General features: G+C 39.2%; 1 protein-coding gene across 23 annotated transcripts in view; it reads right to left on the reverse strand.

Moving 5' to 3' along the window:
* The window catches only part of LOC130267390 (protocadherin gamma-C5-like), a 571,493-nt gene that overhangs the window by 337,278 nt on the left and 207,340 nt on the right, over nucleotides 1-26,875 (reverse strand). The window contains exon 1 of one of the 23 annotated variants that reach the window (XM_056517133.1): nucleotides 14,608-17,074. The exons of 21 other annotated variants lie outside the window; for them this stretch is intronic. In XM_056517133.1, coding sequence (XP_056373108.1) covers nucleotides 14,608-17,013 — 2,406 coding nt within the window. In that variant the 5' untranslated portion in view covers nucleotides 17,014-17,074. Of the gene's footprint in view, nucleotides 1-5,696; nucleotides 8,219-14,607; nucleotides 17,075-26,875 lie in introns of those variants that run through there. One more of the 23 variants, XM_056517093.1, reaches the window with a different exon arrangement.

The following is a 26,875-nucleotide window of genomic DNA, read 5'->3' on the forward strand; positions in this document are numbered from 1 at the left end:
AAACAGTGGCACTTAGAGTCTACTTATGGAACTGCAGCAACGCTGGTTTTTATTTACTCTTTCAGTAAGTATGTAGATAAAGTATCTAAAAGTACAGGTATAAGTGTAATATATCAAAAAATACTATATATATATATATATATATATATATATATAAAACAACTGTATTTAAATACAAAGATTATCTAAATACAAAGTTTAAAAGTGCATTTAATGCATCCTGGTCTTTACTTAAGTCTGTTATGGAATTGCCAAGTGGAATTTCAATGCGGAATTCCACCCGGATATTCCATAGTGTGAACCTAGTCTTACACTACGTATTACAATATGACACCATTTTTTATGAGAATCATTTTCGAATACAAGTAAAATTTCTTTTTACTTTTTGTGATGCGTACAGCAGACTAAGTTTTCACAATGTACAGGGAAAACAAAAATAGTGCAGTGAAATTGATATAAAAAGTGTCATTTTTTTATATAATAATGTGCTCCAATAAAAGCATCAACACTTAATTTTTCTTTAAATAATGTGTGCACTGACAGATGCTTTTCCATAGACTTTAATATAACCATTTTTTTTTTTAGATAAAATGATGCCTCTTTATATAGCTATTTTATTGTAGTATTTTTTTTTTTTACTTTACAATGTGTAAACCTAGCAACTGAGGGCAATTTTCTATATGGTGGAAGATGTAGAACAAGGAGAAAAATCTCAAAGGATCACATGAAGATTGAATGTATCACTGATGCTCACCAACAGTTGGAAATTACTGTATATGGACAGATTAAAAAATAATAATAATGATTTTATGGACAACATGCTTTGAGGGGTTTAATCTGCTCTTTGTAAGGTCCTTAATTGTATATGGACAAGTAAAAAAAAGTAAAGCAATATATTTATGAACAACATGTTTTGAGGATATATTCCCCTTTTTGTCAGGTGCTTAACCTTATTATCACAGACAGGACTACAGTGAAAGCTGACACTAGTAAATAGATAATACAAGATCTTTTTGCAGTAGCTGATGTTCAGGGCTGTGGAATGACCACTACACTGGAGCATGCCTAAAAATGTCTCCCATAAAAGTGAATATGGTCTGTTCCAGACTATTGATCCTTTGAGGCTTGCTGTAAAATATACATAAAAACAGCTTATGCAAGATGGTTGCCAAGATAATAATGTAAGTAATAGAAAAATATTAGAAAAAAAAGAACATGTTTCAGCATCTCTAATCAATGAAAAAAAAAATCTGGGTAATTTATTCCCTTTAAAGGGGTACTCCACCCCTAGACAGGGGATAAGATATCTGGTTGTGGGGGTCCCACCACTGGGACCCCAGTCATCCGGTGCAGGGAGCGAACATCTGGATGACTAGCGATGCAGCGCCACAGGTTCATGATGTCACGGCCATGCCCCCTCATGATGTAACACCCTCCCTCTCAATGCAAGTCTATGGGTAGGGGCATGACTGCCACCACCCCCACCCTTAGACTTGCATTGTGGGGGCATGGTGTGATGTCACGAGGGGCGTGGCCGTTGCCTCCCAAGCCTCTGGTGCCACAGCCGGTGTTCTAAACAAATGCTGGGTGCTGAAGGAAGATCGTGGAATGTCCCAGTGGCGGGACCCCCCCAGATCAGACATCTTATTCCCTCCTTTGGATGTCTAGGGGCAGAGTACCCCTTTAAAGGACTACTATGGCAAAACGCATTTTTTAACAATATGCCCAGGCTGCCTGCATGAAAAACATGAAGCTTTACTTACCTCCTGCCCTCCACCACTGCCTCCAGTATTGATGCCCCGGTCTCACATGTGATCCTCTTCCTGGTTCTCGGGTCCAAGACATCACAGTACAGCTCAGTGAATTGCTGCCCACAGCAATGTCCTGCCTCCGCTAGTGATTGGCTTAGTGTCAATGTGAGGAATTGAGTCCCCAAAGGCATCAGAGGAATTGGAGGCACTGAAGGAGTGCAGGAGGTAAGTAAAATATATATATTTTTTTATGCAGGCAGCCTGGGCATATTGTTATAAAAATGTATTTCGCCGGAGTTCCCCTTTTAAGTTACACAAATTGAAGTGACTATTCAACTTTTTAAGGTACTGTGGTTATTAATCGAAGCTGACAAAGTCGAATTCGCTCCGAATTTCATGAAAAATTAGATTCTGAACGAATCCGAATTTCGTCACACTTTGTGGTAATGAATCGCTTTATTCACTACATTTTGTGTGGGCTAGGGGGGGGCTAAAATGATAGCTACACATGTGAAGACATGGGGCAAGGAAGTCTGGGAAGGCGGGTAGGTGGGATCACCCTGAATCACATGGCTGTGACATCAGCAGCCAGCCAGCCCTGTGATGTCACATCCCTATAGATTCGGCAGCCATTTCCGAGAACAGAGACTGTGTTCCCACTAATCACCGTTACTGACAATACAGGTCTTTACAGTGGCGAATTCATTCACCTCAAGCCTGCATTCATTCTGGCTAGAGAGAGAGCAGACACTGTGTGGTCACTAATCAGCTTTACTGATAATACAGATCAGCACAGGGGAAATCCATTGACCTCAAGCCCGCATCACTGCAGGCAGACAGGGAGAGTTTATAAGTGGCTTCATAGTCTGACAATTGAGATCATCACAGGAAGCACTTCCCATTCAAAGACTGCAAGCAGCCATAGTGCATTAAGACTCATTGTGCAGCTCTGCGGCAGTGATTCTAATAGTGACACCTGTAATCCGCATGTCATACTGAATAACAGTATTATTTCACTACCCCAGCACACTCCATATGCATGTTATGGCAAGGCAAAGTGTCTACAACCTATTGAGGCTCTCTGTAGCCTGGAAATAGCCATTTTTTAATAGCAATGTGCCGTGAATATATTCAGATCGAACCAGATTTTTTGTCCGCTCCCGTTCTATAACGCGGGGCCGCGGCTTGGCAGGTCATAGTGGGTCAGGCCTGGCCTCTAACAAAAGCTGTGACCCGTGGCTAATAGCGCACGGTACTGATCGCGGTGCCACACGCTATTAACCCTTAAGACGCGGCGTTCAAAGTTGAACGCCGTGTCTAAAGTGAAAGTAAAGCACTGCCGGTTAGCTCAGGGGGATGTTCGGGATCACCGCGGTGAAATCGCGGCATCCCGAACAGCCTACAGGACAGCCGGAGGGTCCCTACCTGCCTCCTCGCTGTCCGATCGCCGAATGACTGCTCAGTTCCTGAGATCCAGGCATGAGCAGTCAAGCGGCAGAATTATTGATCAATGGTTTCCTATGAGAAACCATTGAACAATGTAAAAGATCAGTGTGTGCAGTGTTATAGCCCCCTATGGGAGCTATAACACTGCAAAAAAAATTTAAAGAAAAAGTGAATAAAGATCATTCAACCCCTCCCCTAATAAAAGTTTGAATCACCCCCCTTTTCCCATGAAAAAAAACTGTTTAAATAAAAATAAACATATGTGGTATCGCCACGTACGTAAATGTTTGAATTATAAAAATATATAATTAATTAAACTGCACGGTCAATGGTGTATGCGCAAAAAAAATTCAAAAGTCCAAAATAGTGTATTTTTGGTCACTTTTTATAAGATGAAAAAATGAATAAATAACGATCAATAAGTCCGATCAATACAAAATGGTACCGCTAAAAACTTCAGATCATGGCGAAAAAATTAGCCCTCATATCGCCCCATACGCCGTAAAATAAAAAAAGTTATAGGGATCAGAAGATGACAATTTTAAACGTATACATTTTCCTGCATGTAGTTATGATTTTTTTCAGAAGTAAGACAAAATCAAACCTATATAAGTAGGGCATCATTTTAATCGGATGGACCTACAGAATAAAGAGAAGGTGTCATTTTTACCAAAAAATGTACTGTGTAGAAACGGAAGCCCCAGAAAGTTACAAAATGGCGGTGTTTTTTTTTTCCGTTTTGCCGTACATTTTTGGGTAAAATTACTGACGACATTACAAAGTAGAATTGGTGGTGCAAAAAATAATCCATCATATGGATTTTAGGTGCAAAATTGAAAGAGTTATGATTTTTTAAAGGTAAGGAAGAAAAAACGAAAATGCAAAAATGGAAAAACCCCGGGTCCTTAAGGGGTTAATAGTATCAATTCCACATTTTTCACTCAAACTTAAAATTCAAGCATGCAATCAAATATCTAAAGCCTTTTTGGCTACATCATCTGATTGCTACCTTCACTCATGTTATATATTCCACACTTGGATGTACTGCACACTTATAAGCAAATTATATGAAAATTAAAGGAATCGAAAAAAAAAAAGGGGGGGCAAGTGAAGGGGTCTGGGGGTCATAATTGGCACTTAAAATGGTTTTCTGGACAAAAACTATTGATGACCTATCCCCAGCATAGGCCCATGTTTCCAAACCAGGGTGCCTCCAGCTGATGCAAAACTACAACTCCCAGCCTTTGGCTCTCCGGGCATGCTGGGAGTTGTAGTTTTGCAATAGCTAGAGTTACCCTGGTTGGGAAACACTGGCATAGGATATCAATAGTTGACACAATGCACTGGCACAGTGCCAGAAACAGGAATCATGCCATTATTGTCAAATGTATAAGTATTTAAGCTATTTTGCAAATATTAGCCAAGAAGATGATCTACTTACTTCACTATTATGAAAGATGGCTTCTATTTTCATTACATGACAAATTGTTAAAAGCTATCAAGATGCCTGGTATTATACAGATGTGTCCTTTCCTAACTTCTTTCAATGTATTCAATAAAACATGGTGTAAGATTGCCAACTGTTCACAACAGCACAATATCCAGATACTACATTTATATTCTGTGTATCTGCCAGTTACTGTTCTGAAAATAAAACCTTTTAAGTGTTCTAAGAGAGTGCTGTGATAGTGGCCCTGATTCCATAAGAGCATTGTAGTTTATTTTGGCACAATTCACCAAAAAATCTGGTGCGGATACAATTTGTGGTGCAATGTGCAGAATTGTGGAACAGTGCACCACATTTTGGCACACAACCCAACAAAAGCAGGTCAGGTTTACAATAGTAAATTAGGGCCAGTATGTTCAATCGGTTTCATGAGTAGTTGGATTCCTAAAGTTAAGGAACTTGGGAAATGTAAGGACTGTTACATCTGTATGTCATAGAAAGTTATGAAGAACCAGCTACTAGAGATAAGTCTTAAACAGGTGCTCCAGCCTCTGCTAGTAGTGCATTTAGAAAAATTTGTGCTAATCAGCCAATTTTAATGTTTTTTTTTTTTAGATCAAGCTAAGGCTATGTTCATGCATCATGAAAAGGAATGGCAAAATAAGTCCCTAAAATAGGACTCAGTAGGGTTCACATATGTCCAGGAATCCAAAGCCAATGCGGATGGGGACACAGGATGCAACAAGTTTGTTGTGGCATCCCCTCTGGTGCTCATTAGGTTGAAAAGAAGTATGGCACTAAATCAACTTCTCTGATTAAAAACTACACCATGCAATGCTTTCATTTGGCACAAGAACGCTGGAGACTAGCTATGGTTGACCATTGGACGTATAAGATATTTTACAAAACTAACAACAGAAATTTGTAGTTATATGCTTCTTATGTGGCTGTCTTACCTAAAATATAGATAACAATTAAGTTTTAATTAAATTTAATTACATTTCCATCTTATTTTAATGATTTATATCCTAATATAGTTACATTTCTCTTACCTGTTGGGTGCTAGTGTCAAGCAATCTGCTTGGTATTGGATCATTTAATACTGTTGAATCATCTGTATCAATGAGATTCTCTGTAGGAACGTTCTGCACTGGTTTCAGATAAGCAATTTCATTCTGTTTTGAGTCCAGAGTCACACACACATCATATGAGAATGGGAAAGGTAAACTTGTATCACTGATCTCAGAAGGACATCCCAGGGTGAACTGAGGATAGAAGTTTCCGCTATATGCTCCAAAAGTTGTTGGTATAGCTGATTTTCTGCATTTAGAAATTACTATGATTATCACTGTAGCAATGAATATAATAGAGATTACAGCAATAGCAACTACTAGGTAGAAACTTATGTTAGATGAAGAGCCTGCATTACTTGGTTGACGTTTTATCTCTGGGACAACCTGTTGAAAGGTTTCTGCAACTATGAAGCTCAGTGTAACTGTGGAGGATAAGAATGGAATCCCATTATCTCTTGCAAGAACCACAATCCTTTGCCTTAAAGATTCCACATCCAGAAGATTCCTTGCGATCCTGATTTCACCTGTATATTGGCCAATGGTGAATAATGAAGGATCAGGAACCTGTAGTAAGTGATAGGAGAGCCAGGCATTGTGTCCAGAGTCAGCATCCACTGCAATCACTTTGGTGACTAGATAACCTTTCTCAGCAGAGTGAGGAATAAACTCAAACAATGCTGATCCCTCAGTGTCTGCTGATGGGTAGAGGATCTTAGGAGCATTATCATTCTTATCAATGATACATATCCTCACTGTGACATTACTGCTTAGAGGAGGAGATCCACTGTCTTTAGCCATCACCTGGAACTGAAATTCTCGCAACTGTTCATAGTCAAATGATCTCTGGGCATAGAGAACTCCAGACATTGAGTTTATGGAAACATAGGATGACACTGGGATATCATCTATATTACTACTGATAACAGAGTAAGTTATTTTGGCATTGTCATTTATATCTTTATCTGAAGCATGAAGATTATGTATTGAGGTCCCCTGTAGATTGTTTTCATAGACATAGACAATATAACCTTCCTTCTCAAAGGCAGGTGGATTATCATTGACATCAGAAATATTCAAGTAGACAGTTTTGTTGGTGGATAACTGAGGCGTTCCATTATCTATAGCAGTAATGGTTATGTTATAGGAAGACATCTTCTCTCTATCAATATTTGTTATAGAAACCAGTTTATAATAATAAGCAGAAGATGAGACTAGCTGAAAGGGAATATTGTCAAAGATTTCACAGACAACCTCCCCATTCTGTCCACTGTCTAAATCATGAACATTTATCAATGCAATAATTGTAGATGGTGGAGAATCCTCTGGAATCGTTGCTGAGAAAGACGTGATGGTGATTTCGGGCGCGTTGTCATTCTCATCAGTAATATCAATGATTATTTTGCAATGATCGGCAAGGCCTCCGTTATCTTTAGCTACTACAGTTAACTCATATTTATCTGTAACTTCATAATCAATACCTCCTATAACTTTGACAGTACCATTTACTGGATCTAAGTCAAAAGTTGAATATAGAATTTCAGGAACGTCTTGAAATGAGTAACCTATTTGTGCATTTAAACCTTCATCTTCATCTACTGCATTAAGCTGGAGAACTAGAAAACCAATAGGAGCATTTTCAGTTAAACTTACCTTATACATGTCCTTACTAAATTTAGGGAAATTGTCATTGACATCTAGAACAATGATTTTTATGATAGCTGTGCCAGTTTTAGGAGGATTCCCCCCATCCAAAGCCATTAAAATTATTTCGTAAACCTCTTGTCTTTCCCTGTCCAGTGGCTTTTCGAGTATTAATTCTGGAGATTTAATTCCTTCCTTGTTCACTTTAATTTCCAAGGAGAAGTATTCATTTTGATAGCTTTTATAGTCCTGCACAGAGTTAGTTCCTAAATCAGGATCTTGTGCATGAAGTAAATTTAGATGGACTCCAGGTAAAGCTGATTCACTAATCATAATGTCAAAATAAGTTTTGGAAAAACTTGGAGCATTGTCATTTACATCCTGTATTTCCACCTTAATTGTATATAAATGTAAAGGATTTTCTATCACAGACTCAAAGTCTAATACACAAGTTTGTTTTGTTCCACATATTTCTTCTCTGTCAATTCTATCTCCTATGTACAAATCTCCATTTTCTAAATTCACATTGAAATATTGCATTTTGCCACGTGAGACAATATGAAATTTCCTTAATGACAATTCCTTTACATTGAGTCCCAGATCCTTTGCTATGTTTCCTATTGCAGTACCTTGCTTCATTTCTTCAATCACTGCATAATGAAGCTGAGCAAGAACATAATGAAAGGTGAAGGAAATAATAAGAAATACTACCTGACATCCCATCTTTCTCATTTTGCCAGTAACAATCTTTGTATCCATTCGAGAATTCATCTGCCGCTTCATTCAAAGCATCCACATTAAAAAGATGATTAATAAATTCAGATATTGTATATTAAAATAGAATAATGCAAGTTGCAAGACAAGAAGAAAATTCAGGCTGGTGTCTTGTCTTACAGAAATATGTTATTACATTGCATACAAAAGGAATCCTGGTCTTTACAGTTAAAGTTTCAATACATGGTCAAACAGCAGCACTTAGAGTCTGCTTAGGGGATTGCAGCATCACTGTAAAATGTTAGTTTATCATTTGTTTCAATAGCAAAAAGTTTACTCTATACATTTTATAAGAAAAAGTTCTATTATGTATTAAACTGTAATATATTACCAAATAAGGAGAAAACAATATTAGCAACCCTGTTGCAAAGAAGGGAAATGGCTTGTATAAGTTTAATACTCTTTAAAAAGATTTATAATTTTTATTTTTTTTGTGGTTTTTATACTGCATACCTTGTGGGAGCTGTTTTTAACTTAGATTATATATATATACATATATATATATATATATATATATATATATACAAATATAAATATATACTCACTGTAGTGTTTGCAACTTTTTTCTTCATATAATAACATTAATGTTCCTTGAGAGTTTGCAGGTATGCTGTAGCTTTATCATAAATTTTGGAACATTTTGTATTTGGAGCCCTACCACTATAGTTCTTATAGCCATTGCCCAATTTATTAAGAATCAGAAGTAATAGTAATTAGTAATAGTATACTCTGTTATGTTTATATTGGGACATTTTAAATAGAGATGAACTAATCGAATCTAACGATTCCGAATTCGTTACAAATTTCATGAAAAATTTGATTCGTAATGAATGCGAATATCGCCATGATTCTATCGTACGAATCGCTTGATGAAACTACAGTTACTGAGGTCCAGGCTCCAGGGCATCTAAAATGGTTGATCCGCCGAGGTGGAGAGTCCCAAGCCGTCCTTTCTTTGCAAAAAAGGCAGTACCAGCCCTGCACAATTTTGTGGAAGAGAAGGTGGGCCAGTCCTTGAGCCTGTCGGTGTGTACCAAAGTGCACAGCAGCAACGACGTCTGGAGCTGTAACTATGGTCAGGGACAATACATGTCCTTTACGGCCCACTGGGTGAATGTGGTTCCTGCACAGCCACAACACCAACTTGGACAGGTCAGTACGCTTCCTCCTCCACGCTCTCAGGCCATTGGTCCTGTGAAAGTGTGCAACTCCGCCTCCTCATCCTCCACCGTGTCCTCAGCCTCCACTGCACGGACAAGTCATAGTGCCCCTTCAGCATACCATGTGTGCAGGGCACAGTAGTGTCACGCTGTTCTTCTCATGGTTTGCCTTGGCGAACGGAGTCACACAGGGGAGGAACTGCTAAAAGTCATTCATAAAGAAATCAGAGCATGGCTTACTCCACAAAAACTGGGAATAGGAACCATGGTGACTGACAACGGGAAGAACATCTTGTCTGAGCTGCGACAAGGAAGGCTGAGCCATGCGCCCTGTATGGTACACATGTTCAACCTGGTTATCAAGTGGTTCCTGAAGTGATCCCCCCATTTGCGAGACATCCTAACAATGGGAAGAAAACTTTGCATGCACTTCAACCACTCGTACACCACAAAGCCCACCTTCCTTGAGCTACAGCGTCAGAACGGTAGCCCCCAACATAGTCTGATTTGCGATGTTGCCACACGTTGGAATTCCACCCTCCATATGTTGGACCGACTATACGAACAGAGAAAAGACATCACCTTTTTCTTGAAGATCCAAGCGGATAGGGGTACTCCCCTATGTAACTTCAATCTCAACCAGTGGCAGCTCATACGTGACACCTGTCGTTTGCTCAGGCCCTTTGAGGAAGCCACATTATTAGTCAGTCGCCAGGATTACATCATCCATCCTCTCACAGGTCTGACTTGTGGGGCCCTCTGCGCTCACCTTCCACTGCCATGGCTGCTGGAGAGGGATGGGGTGGCAGGAGCAGTACCAGCTCCATCAGCAGCAGCCTGAGTCTACAGTCGCTGATGAGTACCTTTCTTCACCCACATAGTGAAGCAACTCATCAGCAGCAGGTAGACCTGGAGCAGGACCTGAACCAACAGGTGGTGGCATACCTTGACATGACCATGCCAACACACCTTGAAGATCCGCTGGACTTCTGGGCAGCCAAACTTGATTTGTGGCTGCAACTACCAGAATTTGCCCTGAAAAAGCTGTCCTGCCTGGCCGTAAGTGTGCCATCAAAGCGGGTATTTAGTAGTGTTGCTCACGAATATTCGCAATTTGAATTTTATTCGCGAATATCGTGACGGTCCTGCTTAGCATACTGTTTTACATGCCATGAGATCCCCATAGACCACACTGTGCCTATTGATTTCAATGGGCTAAAAATCACAGAGTTAATGCACCAGTCATAGTTCCCTGTATCATTAAAGAAGGGAGGGCTCACTATTCACGAATATGCGCATATGCGGAAAACCAGTGTAGAGGAAGAGTTGTGCAGTTGCAAATAGCAACCAATCAGATTGCTTACTTCATTTTTGAAAAGGCCTCTAAAAATGAAAGAAGCGAACTAATTGGTTGCTATGGGCAACTCAGAAACTTTTCCTCTGGACAGGTTTTGATAAATCTCCCTCTATGGAGGAGATTCATCAAAACCAGTGTAGAGGAAGAGTTGTGCAGTTGCCCATAGCAACCAACCAGATTGCTTCCTTCATTTTTGAAAAGGCCTCTGAAAAATGAAGGAAGGAATCTGGTTGCTATGGGCAACTCAGAAACTTTTCCAGGAAAATTTTCTGAGTTGCCCATAGCAACCAATCAGATCGCTTCTTTCATTTTGCAGAGGCCTTGTGAAAAATGAAAGAAGCAATCTGATTGGTTGCTATGGGCAACTCAGCAGCGTTTCCAGGAAAGTAAAGTTAAACTACAACACTGTAAAACTCTGTCCCACCCCGGGACTCAAACCCGTGGTGGTCTCCAATCCACTGTGCTGCCAAGACGGTCCTGCTTAGCTTACTGTTTTACATGCCGTGAGATCCCCATAGACCACAATGGGCCTATTTGTTTCAATGGGCAAAAAATCACAGAGTTAATACACTAGTCACAGTTCCCTATACCATTAAGGAAGGGAGGGCTCAATATTTGTTAATATGCGAATATATTTTCGCATATGCGAAAAAAACGAATATAACGAATATGCGAATTTCGCGAATATATGACGAATATTCGTCCATATATTCGGGAAATATTGTGAATTCGAATATAGCCTATGCCGCTCATCCCTAGTGTTTAGTGCGGCAGGGGCCATAGTCACCCCAAGGCGAACTCATCTGTCCATGAAAAATGTGGAGAGACTGACCTTTGTGAAGATGAATCAGGCATGGATCAGCCAGGATTTCCATCCACCAATGCCTGAAGCATCAGAGTAGATTGACCATGGTGCCACACCAACACTTCACAAATGTGGATAGTGCCGAACAGATTTTAGGTGCTGCTCCCCAGTTACAAAAAATCTGCCACATCCAGACGCTCTGCGACAGTGATTCTAATAGTGATGCCTGTAATCTGCATGTCATACTGAATGACAGTATTATTTCACTAACACAGCACACTCCCAATGCGTGTTAGTACATGGCAAAGTGTTCTACACCCTATTGAGCCTCTCTGTAGGCCAGAAATAGCCGTTTTTTATAGCGATTCGCTGCAAATAAAATCGGACCGAACCGAATTTTTCAGGAATTCGCTCATCTCTAATTTTAAAGTCTAGATTAAAAGTAATTCCACATCATCCCTAAGCTTTAACTGCTATAGCTTCAGCACAAATCAAATTCAGAATGTCCCAAGATTCTGTGATTCTACAAATCTGAAACTTGAGATTTGTTTTGGATGAATCTCTCAATATGGTGGCTGCTGCTACTTATCCTACTCCACATGTGTTGTCCATACTTTATTGCTGCTCCCGCAATTACTTGCTCTACAAAGCCACACATGTCCTGCCTTGTCCATCATGTTCCAAATTGTTCTGCTGCTGCTACCACTACAACTTCTACTAGCCCTACACAGCCACACATCTCTTGCCTTCTCTATCATGTGTCATACAGTACTGCTGCCACTACTACTAACCCTACATAGCTACACATCTCCTGCCTTGTCAATAATGTACTGTTCTACCAATACTACTACTATTACCCCTAACCCTGCAAAGCCACATATCTCCTGCTTTGTCCATAATGTTTCATACTGTACTACCAATACTTCTACTACTATCACTATTTTGTCCTTCATGTACCACAATTTTCTTTTGCAAATTGTGCCTTTCCCTGTGCTGAGAATAAAACAACAAATGTTGTTATATAATAATTTAGAATGTACAAAGGTTAGTAGGGCTGGTCATTTCACTGTCATGACATACTATTATGATTGAGGACAATAAGTTGTTAAAGGGGTACTCTGGAGTACCCTTTTAAGGCTCTTTTGACATTTACAATTTATGGTTTCCAACAAGAAATCATTTTTTAAGACAAAAATAGCTGAGCCTGCCATACTATTCTTACCATGAAAATACTGGAATCCTGACAGAAACCTGACACCTTGTAATAATGTGGGGAATTGTCTAGATTCATTGTAAACTAATCTGACTCAGCTGTCGTAGTTTTATCATGAATGGAGGCCATGACGTTAATGTTACCATAACCTAATTTCACTGAAGACTCAACAAACATTTTAACACCAACTTCACTTTTATGAGTGAAGACGTATTTATTGCAAGAATAAATACATTTAAATGTATTTGTATATCAAATTAATAAACCAAATATTACATTCATTTGCTATATACCATATTTTCTAATACTATATTTTTGCACTCACAGGTTAATAATAAGATTTTTTAAGGACAAAAATTGATATAAAATTTTATGGATTTTACTTTAGCTATGTTACAATATATTTTTGTAATTTTAGTGAAAAAGATTTCTAAAGGCAATTTAAGGTTAACGGGGTACTCCACTGGAAAACTTTTTTTTTTTTTATCAACTGATGCAAGAAAGTTAATCAGATTTGTAAATTACTTCTATTAAATATCTTAATCTTTCCAGTACTTATCAGCTGCTGTATGATCCACAGGAAGTTCTTTTCTTTTTGAATTTCCTTTCTTCCTAACCACAGTGCTCTCTGCTGCCACCTCTGTCCATTTTAGGAACTGTCCAGAGTAGGAGCAAATCCCCATAGAAAATATATCCTGCTTTATTCATGACATAAACAGAGGTGTCAGCAGAGAGCACTGTGGTCAGAAAGAAAGGAAATTCAAAAAATAAAATAACTTCTTGTGGACTATACAGCAACTGATAAGTACTGGAAGGATTAAGATTTTTTAATAGAAGTAATTAAAAAATCTGTTTAACTTTATGGCACCAGTTGATTTAAAAAAAATGTTTTCCAGTGAAGTACCCCTTTAAAGTTAAACCTTATTAGTTGGTCAATTTTTATTTATTTATTTTTTTTATTATTTTTATCATCATTGATTTAAATGAATTTTAAAATAATTTTAAAAGAACACTATTTAACACTATCATACATACAATCAACCTATCCCACCCTAACACCCCTCAACCCCCCCCCCCCCTTCCCATATACACACACACTCTCTGGACAGTGATCTTTGTATGTGTTAAAGAGCATGCTGACAATACTATTGTCAATGGGCTGAAATTAGTGCATGTGACTGATATTAAGCAATGTGTGTATATACATAACTACTGGGATCTGCAGTGCGCCAACTGGACATATAGTTATGTCCAGTTGGTGCACTACAGATCCCAGTAGTATCACTGCAAAATCAGCCCAGAAAAGCTATTGCGAAACTTTTACTTTCATTATAGACACCGTGATTGGCATTGATCACGGACAGCATCTAAAGGTTTAGCAGTGAGACACGCTTGCTTCAAAGTCACTTAAGACTTCAGGACGTACGATTTATTTTTCATATGCTTAGAAAACCTACAAATATTAGAAAGCAAAACACATGTATTCTAAATAGGTATTTCCTCCAAATTTACCTCCAAATAAATGTATATATTGTTTTCATTTGTTTTTGCTGTTTTTTTTATTACATAGCAGGGTGCCAATTTGTCCCACTATGAAGTAACTATTAGATGCTGTGATTGCTATTGATCTCAGCATCTAAATGGTTAAATGACCGGCATCAGAGTGATCTGTGATGTCGGTCAATACCAGTGAGTGATGGCTGCTATCTCTAGTCAGCACCTGCCAGGTATGGCCCAGCCTGGCTTCCACACTGTTACCAAACTTTCTCATGCAATCCATAACCATACAGTATTGTTTAGGAAGGGGTTTAACATTTTTTACATAAATTTATAAAACTGAAAAATCCTTGCATAAAACACAATAATGAGATTTTTTATTCACTATGACCCATCAAAAAAATTACTGGAAAATGAATAAAAAAAATGTAAAGTATTCTTACTGGTAAGACAGATGTTGTCTGAGAACCATCTTTTGTTGTTGCTGAGTCGTCAGTGTCTATGAGGTTCTCTGTAGGGACATTCTGCAATGGTTTCAGATAAGCGATTTCATTCTGCTTTGAGTCCAGAGTCACACACACATCATATGAGAATGGGAAAGGTAAACTTGTATCACTGATCTCAGAAGGACATCCAAGGGTGAACTGAGGATATACATGTCCGCCAAGATTTCCAAAAGAAGTTGGCGTACTTGTTTTTCTGCATTTAGAAATGGCTATAACCATTACTGTCACAATAAATATAATAGATATCAGAGCTATAGAAACAACTAGATAAAACGTTGTATCAGCCGAAGATTCTGTAGAAATGGGTTCATGTCTAATTCCTGGTACCACTTGCTGGAAGTTTTCTGCTACCACTATGTTCAGGGTTACTGTAGATGATAAAGAGGGAGATCCATTGTCCTTTACCAAAACTGTAACTTTTTGCCTTAATGATTCCAAGTCTGGAATGGCTCTAGATATCTTGATTTCACCATTTTGCTGTCCAATGGTATATAAAGACGGTTCAGGAACCTGTAGTAGGTGATAAGAGAGCCAGGCATTGTGTCCAGAGTCAGCGTCCACTGCAATCACTTTGGTAACTAGATAACCTTTCTCAGCAGAGTGAGGAATAAACTCAAATAATGATGATCCCTCAGTGTCTGCTGATGGGTAGAGGATCTTAGGAGCATTATCATTCTTATCAATGATACATATCCTCACTGTGACATTACTGCTTAGAGGAGGAGATCCACTGTCTTTAGCCATCACCTGGAACTGAAATTCACGCAACTGTTCATAGTCAAATGATCTCTGGGCATAAATAACGCCAGTCATGGAGTTTATGGAAACATATGAAGAAACTGGAATATCTTCAATGTTGCTATTTAGAATATTGTATGCAATTTTGCCGTTGTCATTCAGATCAAGGTCAGATGAGTATAGACTATGTATTGATAATCCTGCTTGGTTATTTTCTGGAATATATATAATATAACTTTGTTTCTCAAAAACAGGAGGGTTATCGTTGACATCTGAGATCATGAGGTCAATTGTCCTCTCAGAAGACAATGGAGGAGCTCCTGTATCAACAGCAGTAATTCTGATTTTATACTCAGACGCCCTCTCTCGATCCACATTTGCGGTTGTTTCTAGTTTGTAATAATTTGGAGATGAGGATACCAACTGAAAAGGCATCTTTTCAGAAATATGACAGAAAACTTTACCATTGTCTCCAGTGTCCAAATCATGAACATTGATTAGAGCTACAACTGTACCTGGAGGGGAATCTTCTGGAATTTCAGTAGTAAGAGATGTTACCTTTATTTCAGGTGGATTGTCATTAACATCAACAATCTGTATTGACACCTTACAATGAGCAACAAGACCACCGCCATCTTTGGCTTCCACGGTAAACTTATATTCCTCTGTCATCTCAAAATCTAAATTCCCTACAACAGAGATGTTACCACCTACAGGGTCCACAGCAAACATATTGCGTACATTTTCTGGAACATTTCCAAATGAATATGTTATTTGTGCATTGGAGCCTTCATCTTCATCCATGGCATCCAAATGCAAAACCAGAAACCCAATAGGAGAATTCTCATTTAAGGTTATATGATATGTATCTTTACTAAACTTTGGAAAGTTATCATTTACATCATGAACAGAAATTCTTATAAAAGCAGTTCCTGTTCTGGCAGGTTTTCCACTATCCATAGCTGTTAAAATTAGTTGGTGATGATTTTGCTTCTCTCTGTCCAATGCCTTTTCTAGAATAAGTTCTGGATATTTAATACCATCCGTTATTTTTTCTTCTAACCTGAAGAACTCATTGTCATTGATTTGGTATTTTTGTACAGAGTTAGGTCCTAGGTCATCATCTTGGGCATTTTCCAAAGCAAGCCGCACTCCGGGCAAGGCGGACTCAATGATCACTATGTCAAAACTGTTCTTTAAAAAATTTGGAGAATTATCATTGACATCTTGAATTTCCACCTTAACAGTAAATAACTGTAAAGGGTTTTCAATAACAGCTTCAAAGCTTATTAAGCAAGTCTGTTTCATACCACACATTGCTTCTCTGTCTATTCTTTCTGCAACACTTATGTCCCCAGTTTCTAAATTGACATTAAAATACTGTATTTTTCCTCTAAAGACCACATGAAATTTTCTGACAGATAAATCTTTTGAGTTTATGCCTAAATCCTTTGCTATGTTTCCTATTACAGATCCATGCTTCAGTTCCTCGGGTATGGAATATTGAAGCTGAGCTGCCGTCTCTGTTAATGCAATAAAAATCAAGTAAAAGAATACTTGCCATGGTATTGTCCTTCTATGGGTATAATTTGTTTTTCTTTCCATTGGCCTTCTCTTTTTTATTTCCTTTCATGCAGTGAAAAGTAAAATATATGTTGTCCAAATATGCTTTAAATTCCCAGTTGAACATGCAAGTTGCATGTATCAGTCAAATCTTGTACTGTGGGATGTTCTGCAGATCTGTTTCCGTGTCACTATAGTGAAGCTTTGTAGAATTTGTACTTTTATGGTCCAACAGTGGCGCTCTGAGGCTGTATGAGGAACAGCAACTCTGAATTCTATAGTAATAACTGAACATATTGTCTAAATGTAAACTATCTCTGCAAAATATAGTAAACTATATTATAACTTGTATACATTCTATTCTCTTCTGTCTTATTTCCACATAAATATACATATGATGTTATTCTAATAAAATCTTCACATATTCAGAGTATACACTTACATTCTTTATCTATTCCAATTCTCTTTGAGAGATTATAATAAGAAAACGAACTAAAATAGGTCATGATCAAATAATATACTTTTCAATTAAATTGTTAAGGAAATGTTTAATACACATTAAATATATTGATTTTCAAACATACAAGCAATAATATGTAATAACATTTTAGCTAAATTTTTTATAAACTGGACTACATTTACTAGAATATCTATTTATGTGTGCATGTATAAATAAATATGATTTAGAATGTTAAACTATACCAGCAAAATATTAAGTATACATGACTAAATAATAAAATGTTTTTATAATAATATACAATAAGCATATTTAATAATATTGTATTACTATTGATATTTTTATGTTTGCCCTATGTCAGCTTCATATTTTTACAATATAAAGAAATTGAAAAGCTATAAAATGTTAAATGTAAATGTTTATTATACTTTTATAAATAGAACTATAAACTAAAACTGATACAATTCTAATTCTTCAAAATTTGCCTTATCATATTATTACTATAGTCCTTGGACAGATATATCTCTAATAACTTTTAAGAACAGTCTCTCTTTTGGACTCTTACTGATGAAGTATGACATATTCCTCAGAAACACAGCAAACAATTTGTAGCTTTAGTAGTCATCATCATCATCATCATCAATTCTAACTAAAAAGGTAGTTAGAATAGCAAAGAATGTTAGAATGAAGTTTTAAAAATTCATCTCTGACCTTCAACATGACGTAAGCATGGTATTTTATTGGATGAGTATATATTTATATTACATTACTGCAGTGCTACATTGCAGAAAGCTGGCCAGTTCAAGTTGCAAGTACGGTGGCCACCATAATTTTACACAGCAGCTTCTAGAAAAGATATGGCTTATGGTAAGTGCAGCCTGCGTTAACTAACTGTGGGGTACAGTGTGAGTGTATTTTATATAGTAGGAGGTTCAACACATTTGCACTTAAAGAAATACTGTAGTGAAATATAACATATCCTTTATCTGAAGGATATAGATCATGGGGGGTTCCGACTGCTGGGACCCCCACGATCTCCTACACAGGGCCACGGCAGTCCCAGCAGGAAGCCTGGACAGACACACCTCCTCCATGCATTTCTATGGGATACATGGAGGGGGCTTGTTGGCCACCGCATCATGCTGGGGACGGAATGCACCATTCCTGCGGGCTGCCACGGCCCTGCACAGGAGATCATTGGGGGGTCCCAGTGGTCGGACCCCTCCAATGATCTAGAACTTATCCCCTATCTATAACTACAGTACTTCTTTAAGTCACCAGGGAGAGAAGAGATTAGACGGGTCAATGAAGCTACTCTGAACATCCTACATATCATCATACACACTTATAAAGTGAAAATGTTAGGCATATTATATTTGAAAAAAAAGTCTATAAATATGGTTATAACATTTATAGCTTCATACACTGTACAACTGTTATACAAAAACTGTACTCTATATGCTGTTAGATTTCTATGGCCAACAAAGTTATTTCTTCGCTGACATATATCAGGTACCTGCTATTAAATTGTAAAGGTATAGATGAAACCATGATTATCTTGCACATGTTAATCCAGCTAATCAATGTGTTGTGATAGTATATCCTAATGCCCCAGAGATTCTGCTGCTGATGACTATTTTTATTACTATAATTACCATTGCGACTAAGGCCGCACAAAACAGCTGAAATGCGTCACGTGTTACCCTCTATGTCTGTTCGGTTGCTAATAAAGGATTAAGGATTTTATACCGAGCTAATGTGCTGGATATTTCTTTGTTGTTATTTGCTTGGATCTTTGGAGTTGGTTGACTCCCGTCTGTGCTGCAGTGCGAACACTAGGGGTGAGCTGGAGTGCACTCTCATTGGATTTATAATTATCATTTTTTTTTTTTTATAACTTCCTTGGTTCCTAAATTGAAGGAGTAATGTTAAAATTAGGTTTGTGCAGTCCTGGTAAAGACACATGCTATTACGGTCTTTGGCAAAGATCAGTTTAAAAGGATCTTTTGAACACACTTTCCCACTCAATACCGTTGCACAACCCTTAAAGATTACCTGTCATCAAATAAACTTTCCCTGATCCCCCTCCCCATCTGTCCCTTACTCTAACTATGCCTATTCCTGTGTTTATTGAGGTTTAAAACGCTGTGGAAATACCTTTTTTTTATCCCTCTTCATTAGCTCAGGAGCACTGTCTTTCTGAGGGGTGGAAGGAGGCGGGTCCCGGCAGGCATGATGTCACATGAAGCCTGGCCGGGACTCTGCTTCTGCCAGTCTTCCTGCTCTCCCTCTGCAGCAGTGTTTCCCAACCAGGGTACCTCCAGCTGTTGCAAAACTACAACTCCCAGCATGCCCAGACAGCCAACAGCTGTCTGGGCATGCTGGGAGTTGTAGTTTTGCAACAGCTGGAGGAACCCTGGTTGGGAAACACTGCTCTTCAGTGTGCATACAGACTAAGTACAGGGGAGGGGCGGCAACCTCTGTCTCTCTCTCTCCTGTGTCTCTCTGCACTAAAAATTCAATGCTTAGAACCAGAGGCGGTGGGAGCAATTACAGAGGCAGTAAATAAGATGAATGTCGGGGGGGGGGGGCACAGAGCAGGGAGTGCAGTGAGATATACAATGTATAAGATAACATGTGGTGAGGGGCAGGGAGAACACAGAGCAGGGGGGAGGGGGAGGTGACTGGCCTCTGTTATATCAGAGGCATGTGCAGGCTTGTAGCTCACAGTGCTCCAGGCTGGGAGCGAGTCCTGAGCTGAGAGTACTGAACTTCCTGTGGAAGTACCAGTGCCTTTTCAGCATTAGTCCTAAAAGCTGCACACTCACTATGAAAAGCATAGGAAGCTGCCTGCAGACCAGGAATAGAAGAGAGACCCCTAGTGGCCAAAAGTATAAAATGAAAAAACTGGTATAAATATTATTATTTTTTAATGAAGATATATTACAATACACCTTCATTAATGATTATGAACAACATATTAAAAGTTTTTGTTGATGACAGGTACTCTTTAAGTATCATATACAGATTGTTCATTAGAATATGACCCTTGTATTATACTTGCTAAGTAGTTGCAGTAGCACCTTTAAACTACTTGACTACTGATGTCAGATTTGGTATGGGGGGATATGTAATTGTATTTAGACTATATTTTTGCTTTAAATTTGTGGCATTGCTTTTTTATGACTTTTTAAGTAAACAATTTTATTATGGTTGTATAAGTCAAAATCAAGTTCCCTTTCTGTTATGTCATAAACTTATCACGTGCAACATTTGGTGAAAAAGTCACAAATAAAATTTGTAAAGCCCTCAATCTATCTAAAATCTACATCAGCTCTGACCTGGCTTACAAAACTGGCAGCGGACAGCATTAGTATGAAACACAAATTGCCACAACAGGTCGCAGAAAAGGAACCACACAAAAGTGTTGTAAAAAAAAAAAACACAATGGCCCTAATTTACTAAGAGTGGAGGTTTCTTTGTGGGTTTTAATTCCCTACTATTTATTTTCCACAGTATTTACTAAGGTTTCCCTACATTTTCCACTTTCCCTACACTTTGCTTTTTTTTTACACATGGTCTGATCTGTAGGGTTTTCCTCAGCTCAAATCCACCACATTTTATGTGGAAACCTTAGTAAATATGTTGGGTTTTTGTGAAAATGTCGGGAACACGCCCCTTTTCAGAGACCATGCCCCATTTTCCAGCAGTCACGCCCCTTTTTCATTACATTTTTTTTTTTAGCAAAATGGAGAGTTAGTCGGGGTTTTTTCAATTGTGGCGCACATTCTGGCACAAAATCTGGCACAGACAGAATTTCTGGCGCAATGCGACAGAATCTGGCGCAAAACCCAACAAAACATGTCGGGTTTGCAATAGTAAATGAGGGCCAATGTGTAATTGCACCATATTTATCACATGGAATGCAACCATTCAATAAATGTGGCGCACATACACATCGCAGCCACAAAAATGGAAACTTATAGAAAAATGGTTTGCGGCAGGATGGAGCACAGGTTGTTTTCCATCTGAACTGATCAAGATCGGATATCTTACATATGAAGTTTGTACTGTTTATACTGAAAAGTTCCTAACAAGAGAAATAAGAAATAAAAACAATGGATTGAAGTATGTCTTTGAGTTAGTGATTAACTTTAATGAAAGATATCTATGCACCTAATGCAAGCCACGATGTCCAGGTACACTCTAAAAAGGTTGTTATTGTGAGGATTGTGATATGCCTTGTGCCTGTTAATTTGTGCCATATAATCTGCCCATTCACTGAGATACTGTGTCTAGAGACTTTTTGTGCTTATAAGTATAGAAAAATGGTTTGCCTACACCACCCTTGATAAATTCCCTTCTATGTATTTAAGCCTTAATATTTAAGAGAGGTATAACGCGTGAGTTGTTATTTGACTGATTTTGTCTTCAGAGTGTAATACTCTGTGTGGCTAGAGAAGGATATTCCATTTCTCATTTTGTTCATGCCAGTTAGTGTGAGTGGCTTTCCCTTGTCAAGTAAGTATTGAATGATTTGAGATATGAGCAAAGAAAGAATCAGTCATCACACAAGCAGAATCATCCATGTTTTAAAAAACTGTCATGAAATCTAAAAATTGATATGTTGTTGTACTTAACCTCTTAAGGACCCAGGAGGTATGGGTACATCCTTGGTCCCGGTACTGCAATATAATGCGGGGTCACACGGTGACCTCACATCATATCGCGGCAGGCCCGGCGTCATAGTGAAGCCGGGACCCGCCTCTAATAGCGCGCGGCACTGATCGTGGTGCAGCGCGCTATTAACCCTTTAGCCGCACGCTCAAAGCTGAGCCGCGCGGCTAAAAACAAAAGTGAAAGTTGCCGATTAGCTCAGGGAGCTGTTCGGGATCTCCGCGGCATAATCGCGGCATCCCGAACAGCTGTAGCACAGGAGGAGGTCTTCTTACCTTCTCCTGCACTGTCCGATCGCCGAATGAATGCTTCAAGCCTGAGATCCAGGCTTGATCATTCAATCGCCGAAAACACTGATTGATCCATTCCTATGGAGATGGATCAATCAGTGTAAAAGATCAGTAAATGCAATGTTATAGCCCCCTATAGGAGCTATAATATTGCATAAGAAAAGTGTAAAAAAAATCATTAACCCTTTCAATTATCCCTTCCCCTAATAAAAGTTTGAATCACCCGGCATTTCCAAGAAAAGAAAAAACACAGTGTAAATAAAAATAAAAATATGTGGTATCGCCGCGTGCAGAAATGTCCGAATGATAAAAATATACCGCTTTTTAAACCGCACGTTCAATGGCGTACGCACAAAAAAATTACAAAGTCCAAAATAGCGCATTTTTGATCACTTTTTATACCACAAAAAAGTGAATAAAAAGTGATCAAAAAGTCTGATCAGAACAAAAATGGTACCGCTAATGAGCTGAAAAATAAAAAAGTTATAGGGGTCAGAAGATGACCATTTTAAACGTATAACATTTCCTGCATGTATTCATGATTTTTTTCTGAAGTGATACAAAATCAAACCTATAGGCTATCATTTTAACCGTATGGACCTACAGAATAAAGATAAGGTGTCATTTTTGCCGAAAAATGTACTGCGTAAAAACGGAAGCCCCCAAAACTTACAAAACAGTGTTTTTTTATCAATTTTGTCGCACATTGATTTTTTTGTCCTGTTTCACTGTAGATTTTTGGGTAAAATGACTAATCTCATTACAAAGTAGAATTAGTGATGCAAAAAATAAGCCATCATATAGAATTTTAGGTGAAAATTTTTAAGAGTTATGATTTTTTAAAGATAAGGAGGAAAAATTTAAAATGAAAAAAACGGAAAAAGCCTGGGTCCTTAAGGGGTTAAGTACTACAACATATCTCTAATATACTTTAATTTAAAAAAGTGATTTTAAACCAGTTTAAAATCACTTTTAAATTCGGCCACTAGGGGTAGCCCTCCTAGTGGCCGAATGCATTCGGCAGTGACGTCACTACTGAATTTCGACTCCATTAAGCCTGGCAATGAGTCGAAATTCAGTCACTGCGGTGCTCGCTCCTGCCTGTCAATCAGACAGGCGGGAGTGAGCGCTTTGAAGGAAGTGGATGGTCGCAGGCTCCCGGGGACAAGGTAAAGTATTATAGTATTATGCTGGGGGGGGGGGGGGGGGGGTTGCATGTTCACCTATACAGTATGCCTCCAGTTTCCCCACTACAACTCCCAGCATGCCCTGATAGCCAATAGATGTCAGGGCAAGCTGGGAGTTGTAGTGGGGAAACAGCTGGAGGGACATTGAACAGGTGAACTAAGGGGGGTGGGGAGGGGGAGTTGGTTGAGCGGAGCGGCGGGGCCAGGAGGGTTGCGGGTTGCGCGGCGGGGAGGGGGTACTCTGAATGGGTGAACTAAGGGGGAGGGGGAGTGAGTTGAGTGGCGCGACAGGGCCGGGGGGGGTTGCGGGCTGCGCGGCGGGGAGCGGTATGTGTGGCCATCACAAATCCGGTGTTCACCTATACAGAGTGCCTCCAGTTGTTTCCCCACTACAGCCCTTAGTTCACCTATACAGGGCGGTTCCAGCTGTTTCCCCACTACAATTCCCAGCATGCCCTGACAGCCAATAGATGTCAGGGCAAGCTGGGAGTTGCAGTGGGGAAACAGCTGGAACCGCCCTGTATAGGTGAACTAAGGGCTGAAGTGTCGGCCCCAGCAGGCATCAATGACGTGGTGCCTGCTGGGGAAGTCTGCCTGGTAGTGAGCACACTACCAGGCAGACAAAAAGGCATTTTTAATATGTAAAAAAAAAATTAAAGGCAGGGAGGGGGTTAGGGATAGATGGGTAATAAATAGGCAGGGACAGAAAAAAAGTGATGGTGGGAGCTACCCTTTAAAAAAAAAAAAAAACTTTCACACAGATATGTGAAAAGTTTTTATCAGTCAGGGTCTCAATGCCAAGACTCCTACTTATCTCTAAATAGAGCTGGGAGAAGCATGCAATGCACTTCTCAATCCTTACTGATCCTGAGAGTTGGATCAGCTGCAAAGTGGGAGAGTGAAGCACACAGCCATGCATCTTCCATCTATATCTAGAGATCAGTAGCGGGCACTGAGACCCTGATATAAACTTTTGACTAATTATACTCAGCACCTGCCTGCCAGGCAGTTACATTGTACCTGTCAGTAAACAAAACTTTTGATATAATGTAGATAATATCATTATATGAATATTTGTAATATATATTGATATAAAAATGTGTATATTTTGGTTACAAATTGCTATCCCTGCAGCTATTGCCTGTGTGTCTCTGTGAGGAGACCAAATACAGGAAGTGAGGACAGGACAAGCAGGGCTTTACGGAGGCCCCTGGCTTCTCAATCATGCTGCTGTGTGAGCCGGGAGCGTGTCACAGAGTTTCACTGTACAGAGCCCTGGTTGTCCTCAGTGCACAGAGCCCTGCTTGTCAACCCACACTTCCTGTATTTAGTCTCTTCACAGAGACAATTGCTGTAGGGACAAAAATATACCAATTTTTTTAACCAATGTATATTCCAAATATACATATAATGATATTATCTACATCATGTAAAAAGTATTTTTTTACGACGGGTACACTTTAAATCATGCTTTACCATGATTTAAAAACTTTTTAAAAAACTTTTTATATAATATAGATAATACAGTGGTTGAAAAATGTGTATATTTTTGTCCCTACAGATATGGTCTGTGTGTCTCTGTGAAGAGACCAAATACAGGAAGTGTGTGTTGACAAGCAAAGCTCTGTGAACTGAGGAAAAGCAGGGCTCTATGACATACATGCTTATACACACATGCATTGAGCTTTAAATATATAAACAGAGCAGATTCTTAGGTCACCTATGATGTAAATACATACCAATCGCATCTTCCTCCCCTGCTAGTGTACCTCAATAACCCCTTTTGCTAAGAAGTGTGCATGACTCTCTGTGTCCACATCTCACTTCCCAAGTACATTGGGGGTATCTGTTGTTGCGGCATCGTGCAGATGACTGTCAGCAGGTGCAGGGTCGTCATAAGCGTAAGGCAGCCAAAAAAGCTACCTTAGGGTGCTGGCAGTGGGGCAGAAAAATCTGAATCCCCAGCTAATGGCAGGGGATTCGGATGACAGGCACTTATGATATTAAAGTGTGACTACAGATCAACATAAACTTTATTGATACATACTGTTTAAAAAATACAGAGGTAAAGGTCAAAGACCAGTACATCAGGAAACATATAAAAACACATATTAAACACACAGTAAGAGATTGCACAGAAATGGCACTATACATCAAAATACATGGCCCAAAGGTATATAAGGGATCAAAAAGATTACTGTACTACAAGACTCCCTCAAGTGAGCGAGACATAGCCATTATCATTGGCCTAAAAATAACACTTAAATACATTACCAAGTGGTGGATAAAGTGATGGATGAGGAGTGCCACTACCCAACGTTTCGCCACCTGTAGGCTTCTTCCGGGGCGTGATCTAACTACAGGATGGTCCCTGTTATATATACCTCCCTAGCCAATCAGGAGTGCAATCACGCGGCCGTGTCATTGCTATCGCGAGACCGGACCAAGCGCTCAATACTGAGCGCATATCCTGGCTGCGAGGCCACGACACACCCCCATGAAAACACCATCCAATGGGACCTTTCCTAAAAAAGTAAACAAAACCAGCATGTGGAGCTGTGCCTGTGATCTCGTGATAACACGCCGTGCGGCCAAAAGAGGCGCACGCGCGTGAAGCGAGAGCAGGGGCATGCCCCACATGACCGGGAGGGCATGTTCACTTCACTGCATGTTCACGTTTCTATGTCACATGTCATTGTCCCACTTTGTTCTGATGGAACTGGCCATTCCATCAGTCTATTCATTCATATATATTTATTTATACTTCGTTCATTATTGTACACAGTTTTTTATTTATTTAATTAATACCCTTTTACATATATTTATTAGATAAGCTTTTTTCACTTTTCACTTGTCCATTTTATTGGGGACACTAATTGTCGGTAGATCTATAATAAGTAATGTTGCTTTTTATAATATGGCGTTTATAACCCCGTTTATATTCAATATGTGTGTCCAATTATAGTGTTACTTGTGCGCACTTGGTTATTATCACTCCTTTAATTAAAGATATTACAATAATTCTTCTCATTGGTTGTTATTCGCGGTAAGAGCCTTGAACTAGTGCTAATACCATGACTAACAACCTCCCGGTCATGTGGGGCATGCCCCTGCTCTCGCTTCACGCGCGTGCGCCTCTTTTGGCCGCACGGCGTGTTATCGCGAGATCACAGGCACAGCTCCACATGCTGGTTTTGTTTACTTTTTTAGGAAAGGTCCCATTGGATGGTGTTTTCATGGGGGCGTGCCGTTGCCTCGCAGCCCGGATATGCGCTCAGTATTGAGCTCTTGGT

Source organism: Hyla sarda, chromosome 4 (genome assembly GCF_029499605.1).
Source record: "Hyla sarda isolate aHylSar1 chromosome 4, aHylSar1.hap1, whole genome shotgun sequence".
Taxonomy (NCBI): Eukaryota; Metazoa; Chordata; class Amphibia; order Anura; family Hylidae; genus Hyla; species Hyla sarda.